The sequence below is a fragment of the Motacilla alba genome, chromosome 14, assembly GCF_015832195.1.
Source record: "Motacilla alba alba isolate MOTALB_02 chromosome 14, Motacilla_alba_V1.0_pri, whole genome shotgun sequence".
Lineage (NCBI taxonomy): Eukaryota > Metazoa > Chordata > Aves > Passeriformes > Motacillidae > Motacilla > Motacilla alba.
This window is the reverse complement of record NC_052029.1, coordinates 4093898-4118326: the sequence shown is the minus strand read 5'-3', so window position 1 is coordinate 4118326 and position 24429 is coordinate 4093898. Positions and strand designations below refer to the sequence as shown.

At 40.3% G+C, this 24429-nt stretch overlaps 1 protein-coding gene across 33 annotated transcripts in view; it reads right to left on the bottom strand.

Moving 5' to 3' along the window:
* Window positions 1–24429, bottom strand: part of RBFOX1 (RNA binding fox-1 homolog 1) — a 1167310-nt gene that overhangs the window by 358956 nt on the left and 783925 nt on the right. For 28 of the 33 annotated variants that reach the window (XM_038151507.1, XM_038151462.1, XM_038151474.1 and 25 more), the window contains one exon: window positions 6680–6721. The exons of the other annotated variants lie outside the window; for them this stretch is intronic. In XM_038151507.1, the coding sequence (XP_038007435.1) occupies window positions 6680–6721 (42 nt within the window). The remainder of the gene's footprint in view (window positions 1–6679; window positions 6722–24429) is intronic. 33 annotated transcript variants of the gene reach the window in all.

Genomic DNA, 24429 nt, shown 5'->3' with positions numbered 1-24429 from the left:
ATAGTGTAAACACTGTTAAAGCTGTGCACTCAAAGGTCTGGTTCCAGATGATCAAAGAGAAACTACAAAAGCTGTGTGAAAAAAGAGCTCCCTCTCAACAAACACAAACTAAGCAAGAAAACCTTTCTTCTTTTCTAGGACAGCATCCCTGCTCACAGCGAGTGCTCTGCAGCAGGAGCTGTGTGCAGGCACTGCAGAAGTCTGAACCAAAGTTGCTGTTCTGAGTGCAGAAGCTGTTCCCAAATCCTGACTGGATCCAGGACTGGGCACTGCTCATGTTTGTGCAGCAGGAGGAAGACAGCACTGGGAGATTGAATTTATTGTGGGTACTGTGTCAGCAGCCCTTAAACTGTCCAAATATATTACCTTCTGTCCTTTCATAAATTTACCACTTCCTGAACCTTCGTTACCCCTAGTGAACTATTCCCTGTTCCTGGTTTCTGTGTACAGATAGTACAGATGAGATTAAAGACATACAGATGAGTTTAAACACACACTGAGCTGCTGAATTCCATACAGTCACCCGAACCAGACAGGTACTTAGTGCAAGCACTGCTTCAGCCTCACCAAAAATTCCTGTGGTCCTTCAGTTCCAGCAATTATGAAGCACCACACAGAGAAAATCCTTGACTGTGCAAAAATCCAAGTTGAATTCAAAAGAAAGCGGTGCTTGAACAGCAGAAAAGCCTCTGCCTGCTGTTCTCAGAGAGTGATGCCAAAACAACATCAGGACAGGAATGGAAAGTTTTCTGAATAGCATTCCATCAAGAGCAGAGTCAGGACATTACCTAAAGGCCTCTTAACTATTCCTGAAAGAATTCAAAGAAGCCTGAAGTGAGTGGCACCACTGTGGAACAAAGCGCTGCAAACATTTTCTTCTCTTGATCTAAGGGCCCTATTAGCAGCCAGCATTTGAAGAGAACACAATCCTTGTGGCGAGAGGCCATGGAGCTTGAAACATGAACCTCAACAGCTTTCATTACCTTGCTATTGTTTTAAGTTGCAATAATATTAAGCAACAAATTGGAGTTTTATGTAGCAACATGATGAGTTACTATAGTTGGGAAGGCTCCTAAAATTTAGCAGAACTGCCGAGCAAGACTGCAATTGAAATTTACATTTTTGTAGTTGCCTTTTTTTAGCACACGTTTATTTCAAGCTAAGTTAAAATTTAAATGAAATCACATCCCTACAATTAACCTTTCTCCCCAGTCTTTTTTAGATCTCATTTCCAAGATTATTTTTTTCCTGAGCTGTGATGTGTATTACTCTTTATGGAACCTCTGGGAATAGAGTTGGTAAGACACTGAGTGAAAATACTCCAATTTCATTGCATGTCAATGTGTGATACAAATCAGGAACCGAAAATACATCTCCTTATTGATCTCACCTACCTGTATCTCCACCTACACCTACAGGGAGGAAGAACACAGCTCACTGCAAGAATAACTACAGGATCTACAGCAGGATAGCTGTAAGCCACTAGTCTGGCACATCAAATGCAGCACATGTGAATTCCTAAGGAAAGGATAAGTAGTAAACACTGGGTTGACCCAACTTTAGTAGCTATCTCCCCTTTGAACCCCTTTCCCTTTGAGGGACGTGTAACACTGGGTAGTTCCAGACTTCCCTTCCAGGCAAAACACACGTGTTTGCAAACGCAGACCAAGGGTTTTCAGAGCAAAGGCAAAAAGTGACATTTTTATTACTGGCCAGAACCAGCTGTCCCGTTTTGCAGAAATGCTAGGAATTACATGTTGCTCTCTGGTAAAATTACCTCAGTGGCTCACAAAACAAGCTCATACCCATTTCTTTGCCTCCTGTCCAGTGTGGGAAGAGGTGGATGGAGAGCAGAGATTCCTGCCCAGCCACCACATATGTACTGCCCTGCTATCACCCTGAGCAATTCCAGAAAACCCTTGAGATAATATCTGCTTCACAAACCACTTCCACTCTCATTCTCTTCTTCTCTCCAGTCATTTGTTTGGTTTTGCTCAGCTCAAACCAATTAAAAAGTTTTTAGTGACTATCACTGAATCACAATGTAACTCCTTAGAGCATCAGAGGAACACTGGACACAAAAATGTCACTGGACTATCCTTAATCACTGGAGAAAGCTAATGCCACAACAATGAGCTTCAAAAAGTTTATTTTAAAAAGTTTCAAGAGCCCTTATCAATACAGCTGAGCACATTACAAACCTGATAAATTAATGCACTGAATAAAGACAGAAATAAAGCTAAATACTGGAGGATTAGTGTTGCTTAAAAATTATGGTGGGCATCACTGCATTTGCTTTTGTTTTCTCTCTACCTGGTGTAACTTTGATACATTTTTTGCTGCATGTTGCGCATTCTTTCACTTAAGAAAAAAAATGAGACATAAGAGACAAGACAAATAGAACAGTATTAAATGCAAAACTTCTTTCTGTCTCCCTGAAAATTAGAACACTATAAAAACGTAAAAGTTGATATTAAATAAAAGGTGACAGTAAGAGCCTGCCCTGCCCGTATTTCAGAGCAGAGAAGGAACTCTGGCTGCATATAATGAATCTTGATAATAAGCACATGTGAAAGAAGCTGTTAATTAGAGCAACAACTGGGTCACTTAGAATTTCACATCAAGGAAGCTAATCACACCATTTACCATTAGACCTCATTGGTATTCACAGGAACATTTATAAAGCCTCCCAACATTAGAGTTTAAAATTGCTCTCTGCCCACCTTGGAGAGCTCATCTGGTGTGGCTGCATCAGGACCAAAAGCATTCTCTTCTACAGCACAACTCATGGACCTCATTTTAAACAGTTAGACTGAATTAATCGTACAAAATAAGAAATGATGAGTTGAAGGTTGGGTAAAGCTCTGTAAGCTGTAAGTTACTCTGTAGATTTAAGTCATGTCCTTCAGCTATGATAAGAAAGTACCACCCCAGGTTCAAGTCGGACCAGCAAGGAAGGTTCAGTGGGAACAGCAGACAGACTTCTGAGCTGTCACTGCCCTTATTTATAGCTTTATGTACTCCAAATAATCTCTGCTTAGGGCGCATATCCCAATTTCCTTCACAGCCTTAAATAACCTGGACCAGGCGTGTTTCAAAGTCTGTTTTTCAGACTGAAATACAAGCAGAAAAGAACTTTTAAGGGATTTTGAGCAAGCTGTGAGTTCTGTGTCTTTACAGGTCATTTCTGATGCATCAGAATGCCAACCACACAGAGCCACTCGTGAGCAGCAAGGGGCAGCAGGAGAGAGTCAGAGAGGAGGAGAGGCTGTGACTGTCCAAAAAGAGATTTATAAACCAGGACTGGATACCACAAAACACAGTAAAAGGGAATTAAGAGCATCATTATTTTCTTTAAAGGAAACACTGATGAAGTGCAGTGTGTGGAGGGAGGTGGGGAGAGCAATACTGATGAGTCAATTTGCCTTTAAAACACACTTTTTTTCTTTTTAGTATAACTTGATTTAAGTGACACCAGATTAGAAAGCAAAAGGGCATTAAGAAACATGAAAATAATTATTATTCAAGGCAGGACGTTGTAATGAAAATCACTGCCAAGAGAAAGTAAAACTTGAAAAATGGCATTGATGCTTTATTTTTTAAAATCAAATGGAAATGCACCAAAGTTAGGTTATGTTATTTTTCCAAATGGAATTAAAAAAACCCCAACCAGCCTTGTCAGAGATAAAATTCCCATAGGTTTTGTATCATTTCTCATTTAAATCATTCAAGTAAAGACATTAATGTTTACCTGGGAACTGTAATCAGGTTGGCAGGGCAAATAAGTTACACACAGGTAGTTGTTGTGAAGTTCAAATATTGAGTAGAAAAGGGTTAAAATGCACAGGCCTCCTTAATTATTAGGATTATCATTCATTATAAATGTAATGTATAATGGCCAGAGGCTCTAATATGAATGACTTTCATTACTCTAAATGCTTTTTATTCCAGAACAGTGACATGTTGCTTCGCATTTAGAATTTACAAGCCAGTGAAACAGATAAGAGGAGGAAATGTCTTAGGAAATTATTTTTGGTCAGACTTGTATCTTTCTTTCTATAGGCACACAATTGATGCCTCAAGTTTTAGCTTTAATATTTTCCAGACTCTGTACTGCCTTGGTGTGTAACTCTGAACTTCATACAAAGTTCTCCTCACAGTTCAGTCAGACAAAACAATCCTTTTCCAGCCCAGAACCAAGGACACCGCTGCAGCTCCAGGCCCAAAAAGGGCAAACAGGAACTGAGGAGAGCAGACTGGGAGGATGGGACTGCATCACCTGCAGCTGGAATTGGACAATCAACCCCAATATGGAAATGGACCAAAACTTAGAAAAGTGTGAAAACTCGTGAGTCAGAGTCCATCTTGGGCAGAGCCTCAGCCAGGCTCTTGTACTGCCCAAGGTGTATCCTGTGAAGGCCTTTAATAAATCCCTACTTTATTCCCTTAACTCTGTCCAGCCTCTGTGCCAGGTCAGCCTCTCAAGGCGTCATAATGGCTAATTACTTATTTACACTAATATGCTTTTAACAAGCCTTTCTTTTGACACTTCTTATGACTCCTAGGCTAAGGAATTACTAGAGCACCAAAAAAGGAGAGCGGCAGACATTTTCATCTTAAACTTAGCAAGGAAGTGGAAGATATTCTATTTTTTTATTGTATTATTAGATGACCTAACAATAATCTTGTTTAATTGGTTTAACAAACAACAGGATGTTGGCATTTGGCTGTTTTACTCCTGTTTCCTTGTTCTATTTAAATTTTTTCAGCTGGGATGAAGCACCACTTTTTGTGAAGAGACTCACATCCAATTACTTGTCATAAACCCCATTTGGGTCATAAACCCCAAAAGAAAATACTGCAGGCCTGCAAAACCTGATTCAGGCCATGAAACATTTCTTTAACAGCACTGCTCAGTTAGGGAGCCAACCTAAAAGTGGCAGAATGGTCAAGTGACACCCTCATTGTGCTCAAAGTGCAACATGTCCACACAACACATTGAAATTTCAGTGTGACCTTTTGTCACAGCAGATAAACTGTGAAAGCCATGGGGGATCTCTAGGACAGGAGCAGAATTTACACTGGAAACTGTGTTTAGTGGGACAGGAACATCAGAGGAGTTGTGGAATAGCTAAATTTAGTAGGTTAGAGACATGGCTTTGTCGTTAGGTGTCACATTTTGCTGTGCCACAGAGGCATCCTGAGCACTGAGCTCATTGTTAGACATAAATGTGTAATACTGGAATAGAAAGACACATGAAAGTTTCACTGCACCACATCTTATCCAGTGCTTTGAAAAAGCACAAAAATTTACTTGAAAAAAGAGCTCATTGCCTCCTGAAGATATATTTTAAAACAATCTTTTCCTTCATTCAAGGGAGAAAATGAAAACAATAAAAAGAAATGAACACTTTCTTTGTTCTCAAGGCACTGCTACCTCTTGGAAAGCTTGTCCTTCAGGTACTATTGCAATATTTTAGCTGTGACAGCTGCTCTGTTGAGACATGACTGCTGATAAAACAAAGCTTTGTCACTCCAGCTCCAGTACAATGCAATGCAGTCACATGGCAGCAAGAAAAGAATTGAGGACAATATGTGATGCATTGTTCTTGCATAACTTGTTTACCAAAAATCCCATTACAAGTGTGGTGAGGACCAGCTGAAGCATCTAGATATGTTGATGGAGTTAATCTAAAGAATGGCTGGATGAGCAAGAACACTGCACAATGTACTTTAAGACAAGTATATTCTTTATACTTGTAAGTCATGCAGGCACTGCTGATGCTTAGTAAACAGCAAACAAACAAACAAATAAAAAATTGCTTTTTCTATTTCCAACAATATTTTTGTTTGTATAGAAACTTACCCTTGCTTCAGGCCTGCCTCTCCCTCTCTACGTGCATGTGGGATTTCAAGTAAATACTCATCATGTGCTATCAATAAATGTAGGTCTATTAAGCAACACTCAGATGACCAAAAAGCTTTTGGTTGGTTGGGTTTTTGTGGTTTTGTTTTTTGTTTTTGTTTTTGTTTTCTTTTAGTTAAGGAAGGTTCTTATAGTTTCCCAAACAAATACTAGAATCAATCAAGAAATATTGCAATGGAAAAGCATTTTCAGGGATCTGTAGCATTTAAAGGCAGCAGAGACTAAAAGCTGTTTAACACAGTCACTCTAACACAGGAAAAGGGGAAAACTGGAGAGGTCAGCAGCCTGGGCTCAGGAACTCCATCTCCTTCTAGATGGTACACAACCAACAGACACTGAAATAACAGCTCCTCGCAGCCCTGCCACTGGCTCCTCTCTGAAACTACACAACATAAAATCCCAGGATAACCACTTCTTGCTGGAAACAATCTCAGAGTAGAGAAATCTGGGAAGCACAGTGACCTTGGGCACTGCTGAAGCTGCACAGGAGCGCAGGAGGAGCTCACTGAGTGTCAGGGGTCCCAGGAGGAGGGAAAGATTTTTACTGAAGATTTTTACTGCCAAATCTTACCACTTTACAGAAAAAAACCTGCATCTATCTAGCTCCTTTATACTGAAAGATGTGCAATATTTACCAACAAGCAACAAATGAACTAAATATGTTCCTCTTAAGTAATTCATCTGTCAATAGCACAGACTAAATTCTGCTTATGTTTTAAAGAAACAGAACATTTTGCATATCATTGCACTTACCCTTAGCTGTTCTCTTTCACAACTCATCTGTTGTTTTGAACTCTATAAGGGAAGAAAAAAAATGCCAAAATAACTTTGAAAGCATAGCATTCTTGCCACAAAAAAGCTGCTAATCTATCTGTCTTACACATATAAATATTGGAAATGCAGCCATTTATCTAAAGACAGTATTGTCCTGTGCACCCACACAGAATCATTACTGCAAAAAAATATTTTTTTAACTTATATTTTAAATTTACAAAGGTCAAAATGAAATTAACACCAGAACACACAAAAAAACCTGAAGTAGAAAAGAATATTATTTAGATTTTAAACACCTGATTGGCAGTCCAGTTCAGGAAGAAGTTTTCCTCCTTTTTGTGTCACATCACAAGTCTGTTTTTTTTTGTGAATATCCCACTGCTTTAATACATGATAAATTCACAGCACAGCTCAGGAATAAAGATACAGAAGCTTCAAACAGGTGATAAAACACTTTCCTATGAAAACATCCAGCTCTAATCCAGTGTAAAAGTCACTCTGAAGATTTTTTGATTCCACAGCCTATTTTATTTTAATTTTTTTTCATACTGCTGTTTGTGCTCTACCAGATTTACCAGAAACACTGCTCAGAGTGCGAGAGCTGCTGGCTGAGCAGGACCTCACTCCCTGTGACAGTGGCAGCACAACCTGGGACATCCCAACTCTGCCAGAAGGAAGAGGATCCTCCAGGAAGAGCTCTGGAACATCACCTGCCCTGAAACACCCATTCCCAGCGGTGTAACTCAGCCATGCACCAGGACCTCTGGGACCAAACTGCCAAAGCTTTGCTCAGGAAGGCACTCGGTTGTTGATTTGTCCACGTGGAGAGAGGGTTTTTGTGTCTGGTTGGGTTTTGGTTTGGTTTTCTTAAAAAATTGTTTTAGAATAATTTTAGAATCATTAGGGAGTATAATTAGCCTTGAAAGCATCATCACTGTCAGCTCTGTCATTAGTGTAGTGGCAAACAATCCACAAAACATGAAATTGGATGCAATGTTTCTGAGGATATCTTCAAAGGTTTGGAATACACTTATCATTACTTTGTACTTGGAAACAGTTAAAACACCAACCAATGCTCATTTGTATAAGATATTTTTACTCTGTGGTGATAATGAAAATGGCAACTTCTCAGTCAAAGTTAGGTTACTACAAACAAAATAAAACTGCCTGGTTTTCAGCACAGAAGGAGTCCTAACAAGTACATTGCAGGCTTAACCTTCTACTTGTATAGCAGAATTTTACAAGAGCCCCTGCATGAAAACACAAACCTAACAGAAACAAATGTTCTTTGAAGTTCCCAGCAGGGAGCAAGAAGTACAGGGATTCAGCGTAAGTCTAATTACAATTCCCCTAAGGAGTCAAATTAAGTACAGCTGAAGTGACTGTCACTTGCAGACTAACAATTCCACTTTCCAAAGTTCATGACTTTACACCATTTATGAGTCACTTTAAGGTTATATTAGTCCACGTGGTAAGGGTGCTTGCATCAGTCTCAAGAGTTAATTTCAGATCTGAATTCCACGTGAACCTCTTTACCTTGATTAAAAATAAATAGAATGGAATATTTCACTTGGAAGGGACCTACAGTGATCATCTAGTCCAAGTCAGAAATGAGTTTGGGTTGTTTTGTTCAGGGTCTTTTTTATTATTTAGGTTTTCTGTGTTAAGAGATTTTAACCTCTGGTGGTGGGATCGAGAGAGGAGATTTGGAATGCAAGAAAGGTGAAATTTCTAAGGTAACAAAAAAAAGATGTATCAAATACTCAGAGTGGAACAAGGGTTATAGTTATTGACTTTTAAGCAGATAGTTAATTTTGTGTTTTAGTTAGCAGCTATTTGCTGCTGTAATTTGAAACATAAAATACCTAACATCTCAGACAGCAAAGAAATATTATTTAAGATGGGAAAGAAGTGTTTATGAACAGTGGGAGAATACAACAGAGGGGCAAAGTGTAAGTGAATAAGAAGATGACCACATGTTAACATCCAGCTGCTCCTCCTTATCTGGCAGCACAATCAACAGAAGAAAACCATCCATTTTAAACAAGCAGCTTTCATATGAATGTGAGAACACTATTTTAAATTATTTTTTGATTCAAGCACCTCCATGATGCTCAGTTTACTCAGAAAGGTAAAAAACAACAGGGGGACGGGACACACAAGTGGTGACAATCCCCTTGGTTCAAAGTTCAGCAAATGGCTGATTCCAGACTGTGTTTTAGCTACGACACCAAAATGCATTTCAGAGCTGGCTTCCCTCAGAGTGAACATCCACCTGGACAGCTCCCTCATCACCCTTCATCCTAGGAGCTTTCCAGAAAAAAAAAGCAGCAAGGCTTAGTGATAAGGCATTATTAGGACGAGATTAAAGGGGAAAAAAATAAACAAACCAACTTTACCTTAATGAAACAAACAAAAAAATTCCATAGTTTAAACACAGATGCCATCTGTCTGTCTGGCCCTCTATTTGTCAGATCAAGTTTATTAAAATACATCTGGGAAAGGCTCATTTGAACACAAGCAGCTCTCTGAGCATTTCACCAGTGCCAAATTTGCTCTCTCATTTTGTCTTTTTTGTTATCTGTGCCAGTTTAAGAGAAACATCCTGGCAGTACTGAGCACTTAAGGGAAAACATAAATAATGCATTTACAATATGTAAACCTGTACAGATAAATGAGAAAAACTGAAAGCCATAACATATTTAATTAATGATCAAGAGAGCCTAGAAGCAAACCTTGTGCACATCCCGCAATTTTAAATACACTGCTTCTCAATCCTAAATTTACTCTGTTATGACTCTGGATTTAGCCATATGCAATTAACTGTTTCTTTATTTTAGTATAGGACTGGTCAGTATGTTGAGTGTCATTGTGTCAAGCTCTCACATACTATGAGTTGAGTGAAAGAATGCCTAAAAGATTCATTCCCTTTAAAAGATTTTATCAAGGAAAGAAATTGAAAAAAAACTACAGGCTCCTTTATAGGACTAAAACTTAGAGCAGTTTTGAAGAAACTTGTGCTGTCAGGCTCCATCCTTTTGAACCAAAAAAGACCCTTTGGAAATACTGTGCAACCTGCTGGTGTCAATCCCCAGTGAGTTCAGGACTAGAATGGGGAAGTCTGTTTTGTTTTCTTTAAGTAACAGTAGCAGGTGGGAGACTGGATATCTGTTAAATATATTAATCAGTTATCCACTCTTCATACAGACACACAGCCCCCAGCCCTGAGGAAAATGGGACCCATCTCAGCATGAATGGACAGACTGAGAGAACAGCATTGCTGCAGGTGTTAGGGAATACCAACAGTCCACCTGGGAAGGGTTTTTGCTGTCAGGTTTGTGAGGTGTCTTTTTAAATAAAGGGCTTAGGTGACTGGGGAAAGAGAACAACAGGAGGGTAATAAGGTTCTTTACAGATAGTGCCTGCTTAAATGTTAAAGAACATTTCTGTAGCTGTTCAACATTCCCAAGTATAGGTTTTACATTTTCAAATTCAAAATATTTTCAGGATTGAGGTTATTTGAAAAAGAGCTCAGTCCCAGTGGCTGAAAAATATTAGCCGAACATCTAATGTCTTTTAACTTCTAGATATTTTACCATAACTAAACACACGTGGTAAATGACAAAGCCCCTGATATTGCTGCCTTTCTTTCTGCACCTCAAAAAGGACTGAGCAAATATGATTACCAGAATTTCAACAATATGCCTGTTTTGAATATTACAGTCAGTACCTACACAGGGAACTGTGGAGCTTGAGATTCAGGTGAGCAAGGCTTGGCAATGAGCAGAGTCACAGGGCCTTTACCAGGACCCACCTCCCAACGGGTGACTGCTCACCATCTGATGGAGAAATCACCTCTCCTCGTTCATACATAGATTAAACAGCTGAAATCCAACCACAGATTATCCTCTCACAGTTGTGGCAGTTGTGTTTCACCAGGCACTGTGAGACAGTCCATACCATCCCATGCTATCTGCAAAATCCATCTGCCAGTGCTTTCCTCTCATTAGACACTCATCTGACTGGAAAAAATCTTCTGTCAAAAATTAAGTGCTTGGGTTTGTTCCTTGCCACGTTACACAAAAAGGCTGTGCTACACAAGGACACACAGCATGCACTGCTGTGCTCCATTTGGAAACAGTCACTTGACTGCATCTTTTTGTTACTTATTAGTGTTCATTATCTCATTGCCCTGCAGAATTCAAGAGAAATAATACTCCAAGTTATTTAATATGTGGGAAAAGCACAGGCTTGTATATAAATGTATAAATAATATTGTGTATTAATCTAAAACTGCCTCTCAGTACTACATGTGAAACCCCAAAACACAAGTGAAGAAACAACATCCATCCCAAGAGCTCACAAAGCCACCAAGTAGAGCCCAAGGTGCTCAAACACAGAGGACTCATTAAAAATACCAGTAATTGCATAAATGTACAGGATGAAATGAACTGGAAACGGGGATTTCGGAGCCTTTGGTAGTCACTTACAGCAACACCTAGAAGCTTTCACACATAATATCACTACTTCTTCCTCAAGAAGTAGCTGGGGTTGTCCATTTCCACAGCAAGGTGCCTAAATTTTCTTGGACATGTCTCCTGAAAGCCCCCAAATGTTGAGGACAGTCTAACGAGACGATAATGTGCTGACAACCCACAGGCTTTGTGTTCCATTGTGTTTCTAACACAAAGGGGTACAGAATGTATATGTCTATGCATATGCAAATTCTTTCCAGAACAGAGAGCTTCGGGTTTCTCTTGGCTAGGTATGTGTGTTTGCATGCACAGAATTTTAATTTCCTGGGGTTTTATTACCACCATCAGTTATTGTGCTCCAGCAGAGGCTGGAGGGACTGATTTATTCTCCAATGCCCTTGGCTGGGTATTGTATATCGACTGGTGCTGCTGTCATAAATATATTTGGGTGAAGAACTGTCTCCAATTCCGTGGGTAATACTAAGCAGAGTTAAGGTTTCAAGTGTCACATACAAGTGGGTTTATTTCTACTGGAAGAAACAGGCAATTATTATGGCCCATTGAGCTCAGATTAAGCATTTCCATCAAAAAAAAGAAAAAGGGCCTAGTGCTACAGTCCTTGTAAAGCTGTAAATGCAAATGGGGACCATCTCATCATCCATAAAAAATAATCTATAGTTTTATAGGCTTTTCTCACTCTCCTTTTCTTTTTGTCCTCAAATCAGCAACATATTCCAAAGAGGACCATTTTATTGAGACAAGGAAAAGCAGAAAATCCCCAAAAATAAAAGAGAAACACTTTTAAAGATTTTTACTTTAAAACAGTTTGTAGGCAATTATTTCCTTTTGCAAAATGGCTCCTTTAACCAACTGAGAAACCTTTAAGTCCTATTTTCACCTTTACTTAGCTGCAGGATAAGATGTTCCTTCATCAAGATTTTCTATATTGCTTGAACATCACAGTTACTGAAAACAGAGGGTTTGGGTTTAGTGTTTTGTTTTTTTGGTTTTTTTTTTTTGCTTTAATTTTCGGTTTCTTTGTTTTTTAATAGTCTGAGCCTGTATGCCCAAAGCATGCTGCAGATCACAGAGGCAGAGATGAGACCAAATTTGCCTCTGGCTCCCTGAAAGTATTCAAGGAAACTTGAGGTGCTGCAGCACAGCCTGGAAGTTCTTCCTTTTCCAAGATCCCTGTGAGTAAAATCCCTGCAGGGTGGCAGAGGAGCAGCCAGCACTGCAGCTTTCTCCGTGCTCACATCCTGTGACACAATTAATTCCCTGTTTTCCAAACCCAGTTTGGGAGCTGTGGGTCTTTGCCATGACCTTGTGGAAGGTATGGTGCAGACCAGGACAGTGCTGGGTTTAATCTGGATCCACACTCTGTGGATGACCAACCCTTGGACATTAAGGTTCTGGAAACTACCTTATACAGGACTTTAATGTAAATTAGGGAAACGGTCTTGAAGAAATATCTTTTACAAGTATCATTCAAGAGAAACACTTGTGTGAGAAAGCCTCAAGATGAAATTCTGGATGTATGCTCTGCATGGAGCAATCCCATGAAAAACGTGATCTATGGTTGGTATTTAAATATAAACTCATTTTACTCATAAAGGACTGGCCATAGAGCATTTCATTTCCCTGCATAGCACAGAAAATATTATACAGAATAATCTGAAGGCGATGGCAATGCACTACAAAGAATAAATGGACACCATGAAAAACATTATTAAAAATACTGTGATGTTAAAGCAGCAAGCAGTATAGAATTGAAGTCTGTTACCTTACAGTGCAAACAGGCCCAAACCAAGCCTGGCATATTACAGCTATTACCCTACTCACTGCAGCACAAACAATTCTTGTTTCATAAGCATATTGTTCTCACAAGAATTTACTCTTGTAAAATCTTGCACCTTTGGGGAAAAGGGTTTTAAAGTTGCTTTCCTTAAAGACTTTGCAGGAAAAAAAAAAAAAGCAGATAATGGTATGAATACCAATTAAGTGATAAACTCTGAAGCTAGTGTAAATATAGAATGAAGAAACTGGAGATACTAATTAGTATCTGAGTATCAGGTACTGCTGAATTCTGAGGGTCTGTATTACCCAAACAAGGCAGTAAATCTGATGTGCTGCATAATAGGTTTTCTGAAGTAAAGATCATAGACAGAGATGACAACTAAAAACTATAGGCCAAGAATGTATGGTAAAATTAAAACAGGGTTGAAGTAAAAAACTCCACTTCACATAGAATTTTTTCTAGATAATTACTACTAGCCTATTAAGGTGGCAGTTGTTCCAGCTGCAGGTAACGACTCAAAGACCCTTCAAGGCAGAGGAGAGAACAGCACCCTGACAATGAGGATATCACTGGAGACAGGCATGGATTTCCAGACAATTACCAAAGCCAGCTTTGTTACAAATTGCTCCTACAGACACGGCCTGTGTGCTATCAGCAAACATCTGCAAGCCTGCTCGCTGTGCTCGTGTGCTGATAAAAATAAGCCAAGTTCTCACAGTCTCCCATGCTTGACGAATTACAAAAAAGCCAAAACACAGCTTTTATCTGGCAGATCCACATTATTGGCTGGAGAGGTCATTACAGAAGGAACTGGTCTGAGAAACCAGATATTGCCAGGTCAGCAAGAAGCAATGAACTGACAGATATCCAGGCTTGCATTTGTGCCCTTCCTCAGAGCTGCTCTTTTTCCAATTAAAACATTAATCTTCAGAGTGTCATAAAGTGAAAGGCTCTGTGTGTGTATGGGTGTATTTATATATTTAAAATAGTAGGTTTTATATGAAGTGATCCAAAGCATACTAAATGGTCATTCTGCAGTATTAACCTCTTAGATCAATCATCAACAAATTGATCTGCAAAACTTACTTTATTCATCTGCAGATAAAAAAAAGGAAAACCTTGGAATGTTTAATATTAACAACTATTTATATTCTAGGATTGTTTTTAAGCTGATAGATAATTAATAGCATCCTATTATAGTGTAATTTAGTTGGTTAATCAAGCTATTGATTTTTTTTCTTTTGTGTTTCATGTGGGTTTTGTTTCTTTATAGACACAGATACAGACATGTACTTTATATACATATTCTTGTCAGTAAAATTTGAATACAAAAAAGAGGTGAAGACCATGAAGTGCATTAAACTTACAGTCTGTTCTCATCTATCACTCTACCTAAAACTTGACATTTTGGTGGATAACTTCGTTATTTATGGAGCACATACATGCAGCTTATCTTTAGCTCTTGGGAGAGGATTTCAAGGATGTGAATGCAAGATGAAAGTTGGTCATTAGTATCCACACACATTTTCAATAGGACAATAGGGGTAATTTAAGGCATTAATGACATTTAGATACCTTTCTGTTTTGCACTGGAAATGCCGTGCCAGGTTCTGTGCTTGCACACACAAATCAAAACAGGAGTGTTGTGCTCTTTGCCACACTTACCAGGGTTTTTGCTATGAATCATTGGAGAGAAGCAGAGGTTGCCTTTGCTGTTCTACTTTATCAAGCTGGGGACTCTGCAGGTGAGATTCTTTCCCTGAAGCACAGCAAGGATGTGTAGGAATTATGCTTTTGGGAAGTTTAGAGAGAGAACTTCACACCCTGTGTGTGATGCTCAGTAAATACACCCAAAATCAGGAGTGCCTTTTCTTTGGTTTTAAATCAATTAGTCCCAGAGGGTAAATCATGTCTGTCCCCCTGCACTGGGGCTGCTCTTACCCTCACAGCACGAGCCCACCTGGCTCTGCATCAGGGCTTAGCCCCTCTCCATCCCACAGCTCCTCTGGCCATTTCTCTGAGTGCAAGAAGCTTGAATCAGCAGAAAGAGGAGGCAGAAAGAAATTTAATGAGCTCTAGGACCAAGCCTGCCATAAGGAGATTTTTACATAGTTTTTTACAACTCAGATAATGCTCCTCAGTGGAACTGTAGCTTGTACAAGCAGGCAGAATGTTTGGCTCTCAGAGCCACAAACCAATCACTCTGGAAAGCTGTTGATACTCACTCGTAGCCCATGTAAAAAACCCTGGTTTGGTTCTGATTTCTACTGTAAATCTTAATTCCCAGAGGCAGTACTTTGCCCTTGCTTACAGCAACAGAATTGAAGAGGAACACTACTGAATGAGTAGCTTAGACTTGGTGATTTAAAGAAGAGTAAAACTCTTCTGGCAGTCATCTGAAGAATAAATCCTGTTCCTTGCATTTACAAAATTGCTCATAGATGCACTGTGTCTCAGAGTATTCCAGAGATGTGGCAAGGCAGTGCAAATGCTTCTGGTGCTTACACCCAAGGATCATTATGTAACAACTTCCAAGAGTTTTCCAGGTTCATGATACCAGTAAGAAACCACAGATGTAATTTGGGACTAGGTGACCTTTAAAGACCCCCTGCAACCCAATGTATTCTATCATTCTAAATAAGCAATACAAGCAAAGCCAGTAAAGCACTGATGCCTTAAGATTTTAGCTTTTGTATTTTTCAAATTCTACACTGCATTAGTGCACAGCTCTGAACTCCATACAAAGTTTAGTTACCTGTCTTGACATTTTGGTCAGACAAAACAATCTCTCTGGGATTGTTGGATCCAAGGACACACCACAGCCTCAGGCCCTGAAGTATAAACAAAAGTGAGTCGGGGGGGTAAATGACTTCATTACCTGAAGCTGTAATTGGAGAATTAACCCCTGATATGTAAACGGACCAAATTTATAACTGTGTGAGCAACTCGTGCCCATCGTCCATCCTGGGTGCAGCCTCTGGGAGGCTTTGACTGCCCAAGGTGTATCTGTTGAAGGCCTTCAATAAATACCTGCTTTTCTTCTCTTAACCCTGTCTAGCCTCTGTTCCAGGGGGCCACTCCAAGGCATCAGCACAGGCTGTGAGCAGCCACACCCACGATTGCTCTTGTCCAGCACTGCTGGCCAGAGTGAGCACACCTGAGCAAGGCTGTCCCTCACACTGTCCCACACCAGAACTGCACAGCTGTGATTTACACCTCCTTCACTTTGGCCACACACTGAGCTCAAGAGACTCTGCACACCCTTGCTCAACTTAAGAACTGCACCCTGAAGGAATTGCTTTCTGAATAGCCCAAATTCTTTTCCTTCCTGAGGAGATGCACCTTTCAGACCCCAGCAGTATTTAACCGATGTCCCCATTTGTCCATGGCTACCCAGTGAAACAGCTGGTGACAAAGCCAAAGTTTCTTGGAGTCTGCGGCACTGGCGTTCTGAGAGGAAAGTGTTTGATTCTGCACAAGAGCCACAGCCAATAACTGCACAGGGACGGAAGGGCAGAGTACCTTAATCTCCTCTCCTAAACAGCTTAACTAACTATAGAAGATGCAGTGCCTGGCATTCAATAACTACTCAGTGCTTTGACTTGTTCCAGAAACGCATTACAGGGACTGTCAATAAACTTTAATTAGCAATATATTTTTAGTGGCACTGCTACAGCTTGCTGCAATGAAACATTCCTCCCAAGAATTTCTAAAGCTTGCCTAAAAAAAACTTTGACACTTAATAATGAAAGACATTTAGAGATTGTCATATAACAGCATCCATTAGGGCACTGTATTTTTCTCACTCAGAAGTGCTAAGGTTACCTTGAACATGCAAGTCTCATTTAAAGTTGTCTTTACTTTTCTGTTAAGAAAATGAGCAATCATTGGCAAAAATCAGGTGCAGCTGACAAAGTTAAACACTTTCTTTCACTTTTTAATGAGACCACAGCAACGGCCTTACTGTCCTAAAAATAGCAGAGGAGAGGGAAACATTTAAAACTTGTGTACGTGCGTGCACCTGCGTGCACAGCCAGGCTCATTTTGCAAACGAAATGTCACGTTCTTCAATGACCTCCAGGATAACAAGCTTGAAATTGTAGCTTCAGAACTGTATTGTGTCTACCCCTTTTGAAAGAATTGCAATGGCACATTGCATGCCACCCTCATGCATGAAAGTGCTGTTCCCAACAGCTCTAGAAAACTTTGGGATGAGCTATGACAAAGTGAGGTAAACTGTGACCTGAAACCTTGTGCCTTGAGAAGGCAGAGAGAAACTTTTTACTGTATAAACATGAAAGATCTAAACATCACCTCTTTTGCAATAAATGTAGCCTCTTTTTTTTCACATAACTATACATATCTTCACTTTTCTGCCACACCTTGGCCCAGATTGAAAGTCATCAAGGACAAAGAATCCATCTACAAGCTTTGTCACATTTACCTACAGCTCTATATAGAACAGACATGGAGAGGGGGAGAGAGAAGCATCTCTTCTACCTGCATGTGTGTCTGTGTGTTTCCATTCCAGGAGGGAACAAACCAAACCGTGGTATTAATGACTCATTCCAAAATCACAGTGCACATGATCGATATAATAACTGCACACACCATTCAGAAGGAACATTTCACCTTCGTTTGCATGCAGGTAACACTCCCTGTGTGGTGCCCGAGCTTGTGTGTTCAATACACCACAGCTGTAGCCTCAAGCAAGGTGTAATTTACTCTCTGCTTTTCATTCATTTCATCTCCAGTGTTTGGAACAATCCTGTGTTGCTTTTACACCTGAATTTCTAGAACTTCCTACACTAAACTTTGCAATGAGATAAACATGCAATACTACAAAAAGTATTCTGATCTGCATATTATTTCTTTTTGTGCTCCCTTTTCCTCCCAGAAATGCTGTACTAACATACATGAAGAAGCAAAGAGAAGCCAAGGCCCTGAGATGAGTGCCACACCTGCAGGAGTGTGCACATTACCTGAGAGCTGTTGGGTCAAGCTGCTCAAACTGAAACCCAGCCCCTGTTCAGCCTGCTCACTGTGACCCCAAGCAACTGTCACTGAAGCAGGAGTAACAAAGCCAGCAGAAATCATTTGGAGCTCCTCAAAGCTCTGATGTAGGTGGCCCTCAGGGAGAAATGTGAAGAGGAGAATTGCAAAGAGCAGAACCAGTGCTGTGCAGCTCTGTGTGGTTATTCAGATTAATCACAATCTGGCCCAGTGGACCCAAGGTCCAAACAAACTCATTATTTTTAAGCTAGGGAGCCTTCAGGTGTGCCACATTTTTGAGCCTGGGATTAGTTTATGAGACAAAATGATTTTTAGTGCTATGATGCAGAAGGCATTCTAGTCTGCTAACTACCTGAAACACCGAGATCAATTCTGAGAGTAAAACATCAATTACCTCACTTACCGAGACAGGATAAGCAGCAATTAAAAGAGCAGGGAATGCTGCTCTGCATGAGGTTACTTGTCTTGTTTTTCAGTATATCACAGCAATTGTTTTGATTTCTAATTGTGTCTAGAGACTGGAATTCAGGCCTTTTACCCCTCAGCGTGCATATTCTGAGACAGGGGTCTCTCATTACTAAAATGAAAATTCCTGATGTGTCTCAAGCAGGCACACACAATTACAAATAACAATTAATTTCCATTGTTAAAAGATACTTCTGCTTAAGAATGATGACCTGGGCTCAGCTACACTGTAATACCCATCATAGACAAATAAGTCTAAACTATTGCATTTCTGGTATTTAACACCCACCCTCACACAAAGAAATAAATCCTGCAGGAACTGAGCACCTCTAGAGAAAACACAGCTTTGGTCTTGCGTCTGCTGCATGGCAGGAAGGTCTCTGAAATTTTGGAAGTTCAGGAAGGCCTTGGGATATTCCTGAAAGCGTGGAAACAGCACGTGTGCCACACAGGAGGGAAAAAGCTGCTATTTGCTCACACCAAGCAGCACTGAAACTGGGCACAGGTCACACAGAGCCTCACACAGGTCACGAGACAGCAAAATCTTATTTAACTGATGAAACAGGCAGCTGAACAGGTATCCCTGCATACTTAGAGCTGGATACAAACCCTGTGATGGAGACAGCCCTTCATCAGATTTGCCAGGTCATCAAAAACAATGGAAAGCTCTGCAGGGATGTTCTGCTCAGTAATACCCTGACAGTTTCTCTAAACACCCCCAGCTGCTGAGCTGCTGCTGGGATGGGTTTTTAAGGGACCTAAGCCAGGCAACCCAGGCACCTGGCTCAGGTCCCCAGACCCTGCAGCAGCCAATTGCCACTGGACAGTGAGAGAGCTGGAGACCCCAAGTCACAGGGATTCAGTGGCTCTAAGGCATCCACATGGTAAAGCTCTTGAAATAAAGCTCTATTTTTAACAGTGTAATTAAAAAAAATCCTTCCATTCTAAATAAAGGCAAAAATCTATCCTACAACATCAGACTTTCCACAAAATTGGTTCTTTTTTCCCCCATTTTTTTCCCTTTTCCCCAGTCTGAGCTCTCACTGAACCTCTGTCTGGTGGTTGGTGAAGATAATGCCCTCTTGTAAAAATGGGAAACCTCCTTCTGGACTCTGCCTTGGCAAGCGTGCAGCAGTGTGACAGGTTACAGATGCAGGCTGGCGGGAGAGCCGCGCTTCTCGCTCAGCGCATGCTCCCCATGCTAGGAAGGAGCAATAATTCATTGAAATGACTGCACAGCATTATTTACTAAATAAAGCCAGACTTCAAATACATCATGGAGATGTCTTGTTGGTTATTCCCCCCCCTCCCTCTTTTTTTTTTTTTTTCCCCAAAGCCTTTCATGTGATTCCTGAAACACTGTAATTCATATGTGTACATTCAGCAACCTGGAGACTTGGGATTAATAACACTGCAAAGAAGTGGAAAAAACCACCAAGCAACTTTCATCGAAGTCTGATAGATATCAATCATGACAATTCTTTCTACCTAAAGGGAATAATAAAAAAAAAAAAAACCTTGATTTTATAAAAACAACAAATTGTGAGCATCTATTAAAGAGATTTTTTTTTCTTTTCCTGCATATTTTATGGTGGTTCTCAGTGCTGCTCGATTCCTGGAGCTGAATCTCCTGAGTAAGCACTATTTGACCATATCTTAGCGAGTGTGTGTGTGGTTTGCATTCTAAGGCTGGGGCCAACATTGATTTTATTTCCTCTTAGTATTTTATAGTTATTAGACTGCAACAAATTTTTCCTAAGTTAAGTATGGATTTAAATATGGAACCCAAGAAGGAAAGGTACTGCATCTGTACTATGCTATAAATTTAGTATATTTGTGATTTTTTTTTAATTTTTTTTTTTTTTTTTTTTTTTTACTGTTACAGTTAGAGGGTAGATAACTGTGTGTTTAGTTTATGTAGCAGCTCCTCTGGAAAGCCAAGGGAGACTTTGAAGCACTGGAAACAGCCATGGAGTGCTGGTCTGGCCTCTCCTTGCACCTCACCAGCTGTTTTCTCCTTGCTTTACAAGGAACAGTGTTGCCACCATCTGTCTTTAGGAGAAAAGAAACTGAAAACACACACACAAAACCCAACCCAAACCAAACCAGTTGCAAAACCAAACCTACAGAGAAAGAAAGAAAAAAGAGGAAATGTTTTTCTCAAAGCAAGTCAATAAGATAAGTGAAATGGGGGTGTGGGAAAGGATTGATATCCATATCTATAGGGATTATAATAGAAAATGGATTGAGTGAAACACAAAAAAAAAAAGCAAGGAAGGAGTTTGTCTGCATTTTAAATAGCTTTGCTATCATTATCTAAATAACCATCTCCCTGAGAAAGAAGACAAACCTGGCATTTCACAGGGAGAATGGGGAAGGAAGATGAGCAACTTTTAGTTTTATTTGATAGTTCTGAACTAATTATATAGGAAATATGTCTATAATCACTTCTTTTTGAAAAGAAAATAAGTTCAACAGCTACCTAGGTATTAGAAAAAAAAAAATCTTAAAGGTTTCATACATTCTTGTTGTACATGTCATGTTCCAGCTCCAGTAATGCGGAATGCTTGGGGCCCAGAGAAAAAAAGAACTATTCTTCATTACCAGGTTATATAAAATCCCTCTCTGATGTCTGGAATTATTTTCTAAAAATGAAAAATACTGCAGTCCATTTTCACTGCCTTTTACTCTTTGTAGTGCTCAATAACCAAGTTTCAAAACCCATTTTTCCTCTGTTGTTCAGAGGCAAGGAGGAACACGTGAATAGTGATTGGCAGATAGGTGAGAAATTCCCCTTCCTGCTGAGCCTTGCTAGTCAGCTCTTACTCAGCTGAGCAACCCCACACAGGATCAGGACAGCACAGATAAAATCTTTCTAAAAGCAGTAAGTTTTCTCCTGAATGGACTGCTGGCACCCTGTCACATCCAACAGGAGCTAAACTGATTTTAGGTGGAATATCAAGCACTGTGTTCTGGCAGAGCTGGAGTCAGGCTCAGCCTAGCACCAAGGGGTTGAAGTGAAGTCTTTGCTCCCCTAATGAACACTCAGCTCACACATCCCAGAGCAGTCAGAGCTCCTCAGTCCATCCCAGAGCTGCCCCAAACCCACAGCAGCTTATGCCAGCTGCCTTCCCTGCTCCAGGAGCCCTCAGCTGAGAAATGCCACGTGCATGGCTTCAATGAAATGGAAAAAAGAGCACAGAACATTTCAACTATTAATGCATTATTGCTGACAAGCTTGACACCGTGTTCTGGTATTCACAGGTTTCAAAAAGCTGATATTCTTCCCCTGTGACTGCCAGTAAAATACAGCCAAGTACATGTTGCAATATGGTATTATCATGCACAATACCAGCGGAAAAAGATATCTTCACCACCTAGGTTTAGGTCTAAGGGCATCCCACAACCCAAATAAATAGTGCAAAACCCCCACATATATGTACCAGAGTATACTGAGCTTAAGAATCAGGGCCTGTTTCAACATGAGAGCAATTCTGCTGTTAAATACCAAAAACCTGCACCACCAGTCAACAGCCCTTCCCAGCAGTACCCAGCTGCACCTGACACTTGGCCTCAGCTGTGAAAGAAACAAGCAGGATGTCAGCAGAACTGAGGATCATCATGATGACTTTTATTGCTCTGGAAACATTTAAAAATAAATAAATAAATAAATAAATCCAACCCTTTCATTTTTTTACCTTGCAAGAGTCTGTGTTTAAGAGACAAATGTAGCAAATCATAGGAGGGGAAAAAAGAGGGAACATTCTGCTTTCCTTTAATATCTAGATCATGTTAATTGATCCCAGTAGAGTCCCTCATTGCCAGACTACTGCAATTAGCTCACCGATTTCTGTATTTGTATGATCTTGCTTCTGCTAATTACAGATGAAACAATCCTTCGGAGGAGGTTAAAATTCCCCTCTCTTTTCCTGGGGAAAAGCATTAACACCTTTTCAAACACTTGCAAGTTTGTAAGACCTTCCAGGGTCACCGTTTGCATTCCAAGTTTTAGTTCAAGAGCAAAACTTAGAAATTAGCAAAGGCAATGGCACTGAGCAAGGCAAGCAGAGGCAGCAGCACCTTGTCACTGCAGTTTCATGGAACAACCAGATTCCCTGGAAAAAGCATGGTTCTTCACCTGCCCACTCTTATGTGCCATGAACTAAGTTTTAGCTGTTTGTGAAAAACGAAAAATACGGAAAAAAACAAAACACCACAAAAAAACCCACAAAAAACCCTAAAAACTGTATGGCAGAGGCCCCTAAGATACTTCATTGCAAGCACCACAATCAATCACAGAATCCCAGAATGGTTTGGGTTGGGAGGGACCTCAGAGATCATTCAGTGCCATCCCCTGCCATGGCAGGAACATCTTCCTCTCTCCCAGGCTGCTCCAAGCCCTGTCCAACCTGTCCTTGGACACTTCCAGGGATCCAGGGGCAGCCACAGCTTCTCTGGGCACCCTGTGCCAGGGCCTGCCCACCCTCACAGGGAACAATTCCTTTCTAAAATCTAACCTAGCTCTGCCCTCTGACAGCTTAAAGCCCTTCCTGCTTGTGCTGTCCCTGCTCAGGACTGTCTGTGAGGATTTACACACACCTATGAATGATGTTAAACTGCTGACAGCCAAGTTCAGCCTTCACAGAAGTTCCTCTGTTCTGAAGACACCGTGTTGTAACTTCACAGATGACTGGTGGCATCGAACAACTTACTTGAGAGAGGAAAAAAAAGCATTAAAAACCATTGCTGGAGTGAGTTTGTTTGGACCAATGCCTTCAGGCTATCCATTGCTACTTCAGTCTTAGCAAAGTGTCTTCATCTTGCATAATATTGAGGTATTTTGCCTTTTTGCCTTAAATAACCGCAGTAATCTCAAAGAGAGGAGGGAAAATCTCTGAACTCTTTCACTTAGACTTTACAGAATTATTCATAGCAGCTTGCAAGCCTACTGGGATTATTCAAAACTTGAAAAGAAACCCAATATTTCTATTCTAATATTGCACGTACAGCTCTGCAGCAATTATAAAACACACTGCTCAGTACTTTCTCTAACATAGGCTGGCTTGAAATTAATTGTTCTGGAAAGAAGTAAGTAGATCTCATTTACTGGTGGAACATAACTTGAATACAGTTTTCATGTATTAAAATTATTCCCTGGTGGCTAAAAGGAATGAACAAAGTCTCAGGGAAGGCAAGGGTTTGTTCCACAGCAATTAGCTACCATCACAGAGTCTGAAGTCGCCTTCTCTTTATTATTGCTCCTATGATGGGAGGTTAAAGTGAACTCTTAACACTTCACACAATCAGAACTAGGTTTAGAAAATACACACTGTACCAGGCCATTCCTAACAGAGAGAGATGCTATTAACACCCAGGATGGTGGCATTACATTCACAACTTGGTCAACTTCTATTTTGGTTATACTGCAATATTTTTTAAAGGATAAAACCCTGAAGAACATGAATTCTATTTTCTACTTGCAAAGAAACAGAAAGATACAGGCTTTGTTGTTAGCTCACTTAAGCAGCCTGAAAACCATTTCAGATTCATTGATCACTTATTAATCTAGTATTTAATTTTTTTTTCTATTGAAAACAAACATTTTGGAATACTTAGAACCCTTAGGAAAATTATCTCCTAAATTTTATCCCTGCATTCACATGGTAACTATGGTAGGAGTCTTGTCCCTTTTGTCCCCACAGGTATGATCAACATTAGGGAGGAAGAAGAAAAGCCCCACACAAACACTGGCTGATCATCTCCACATTGCACTGAGAAAACTACACTGCACTGCAAGGGAACAGAAGATGTGAGCTGCAGCCTTTAAGTGCTGGCTTTGCTACAGCAGGGCATTAGGCTGAGGTGGCAGGACAATTCCTGCTCACACATGCCCAGCTGGATGCTCCGGAGTCCAAGAGGCTTCAGCAAGGCCTGCAGAGCTCCTGTTGTTACCAGCACACTTTAACAGCAATGGGAAT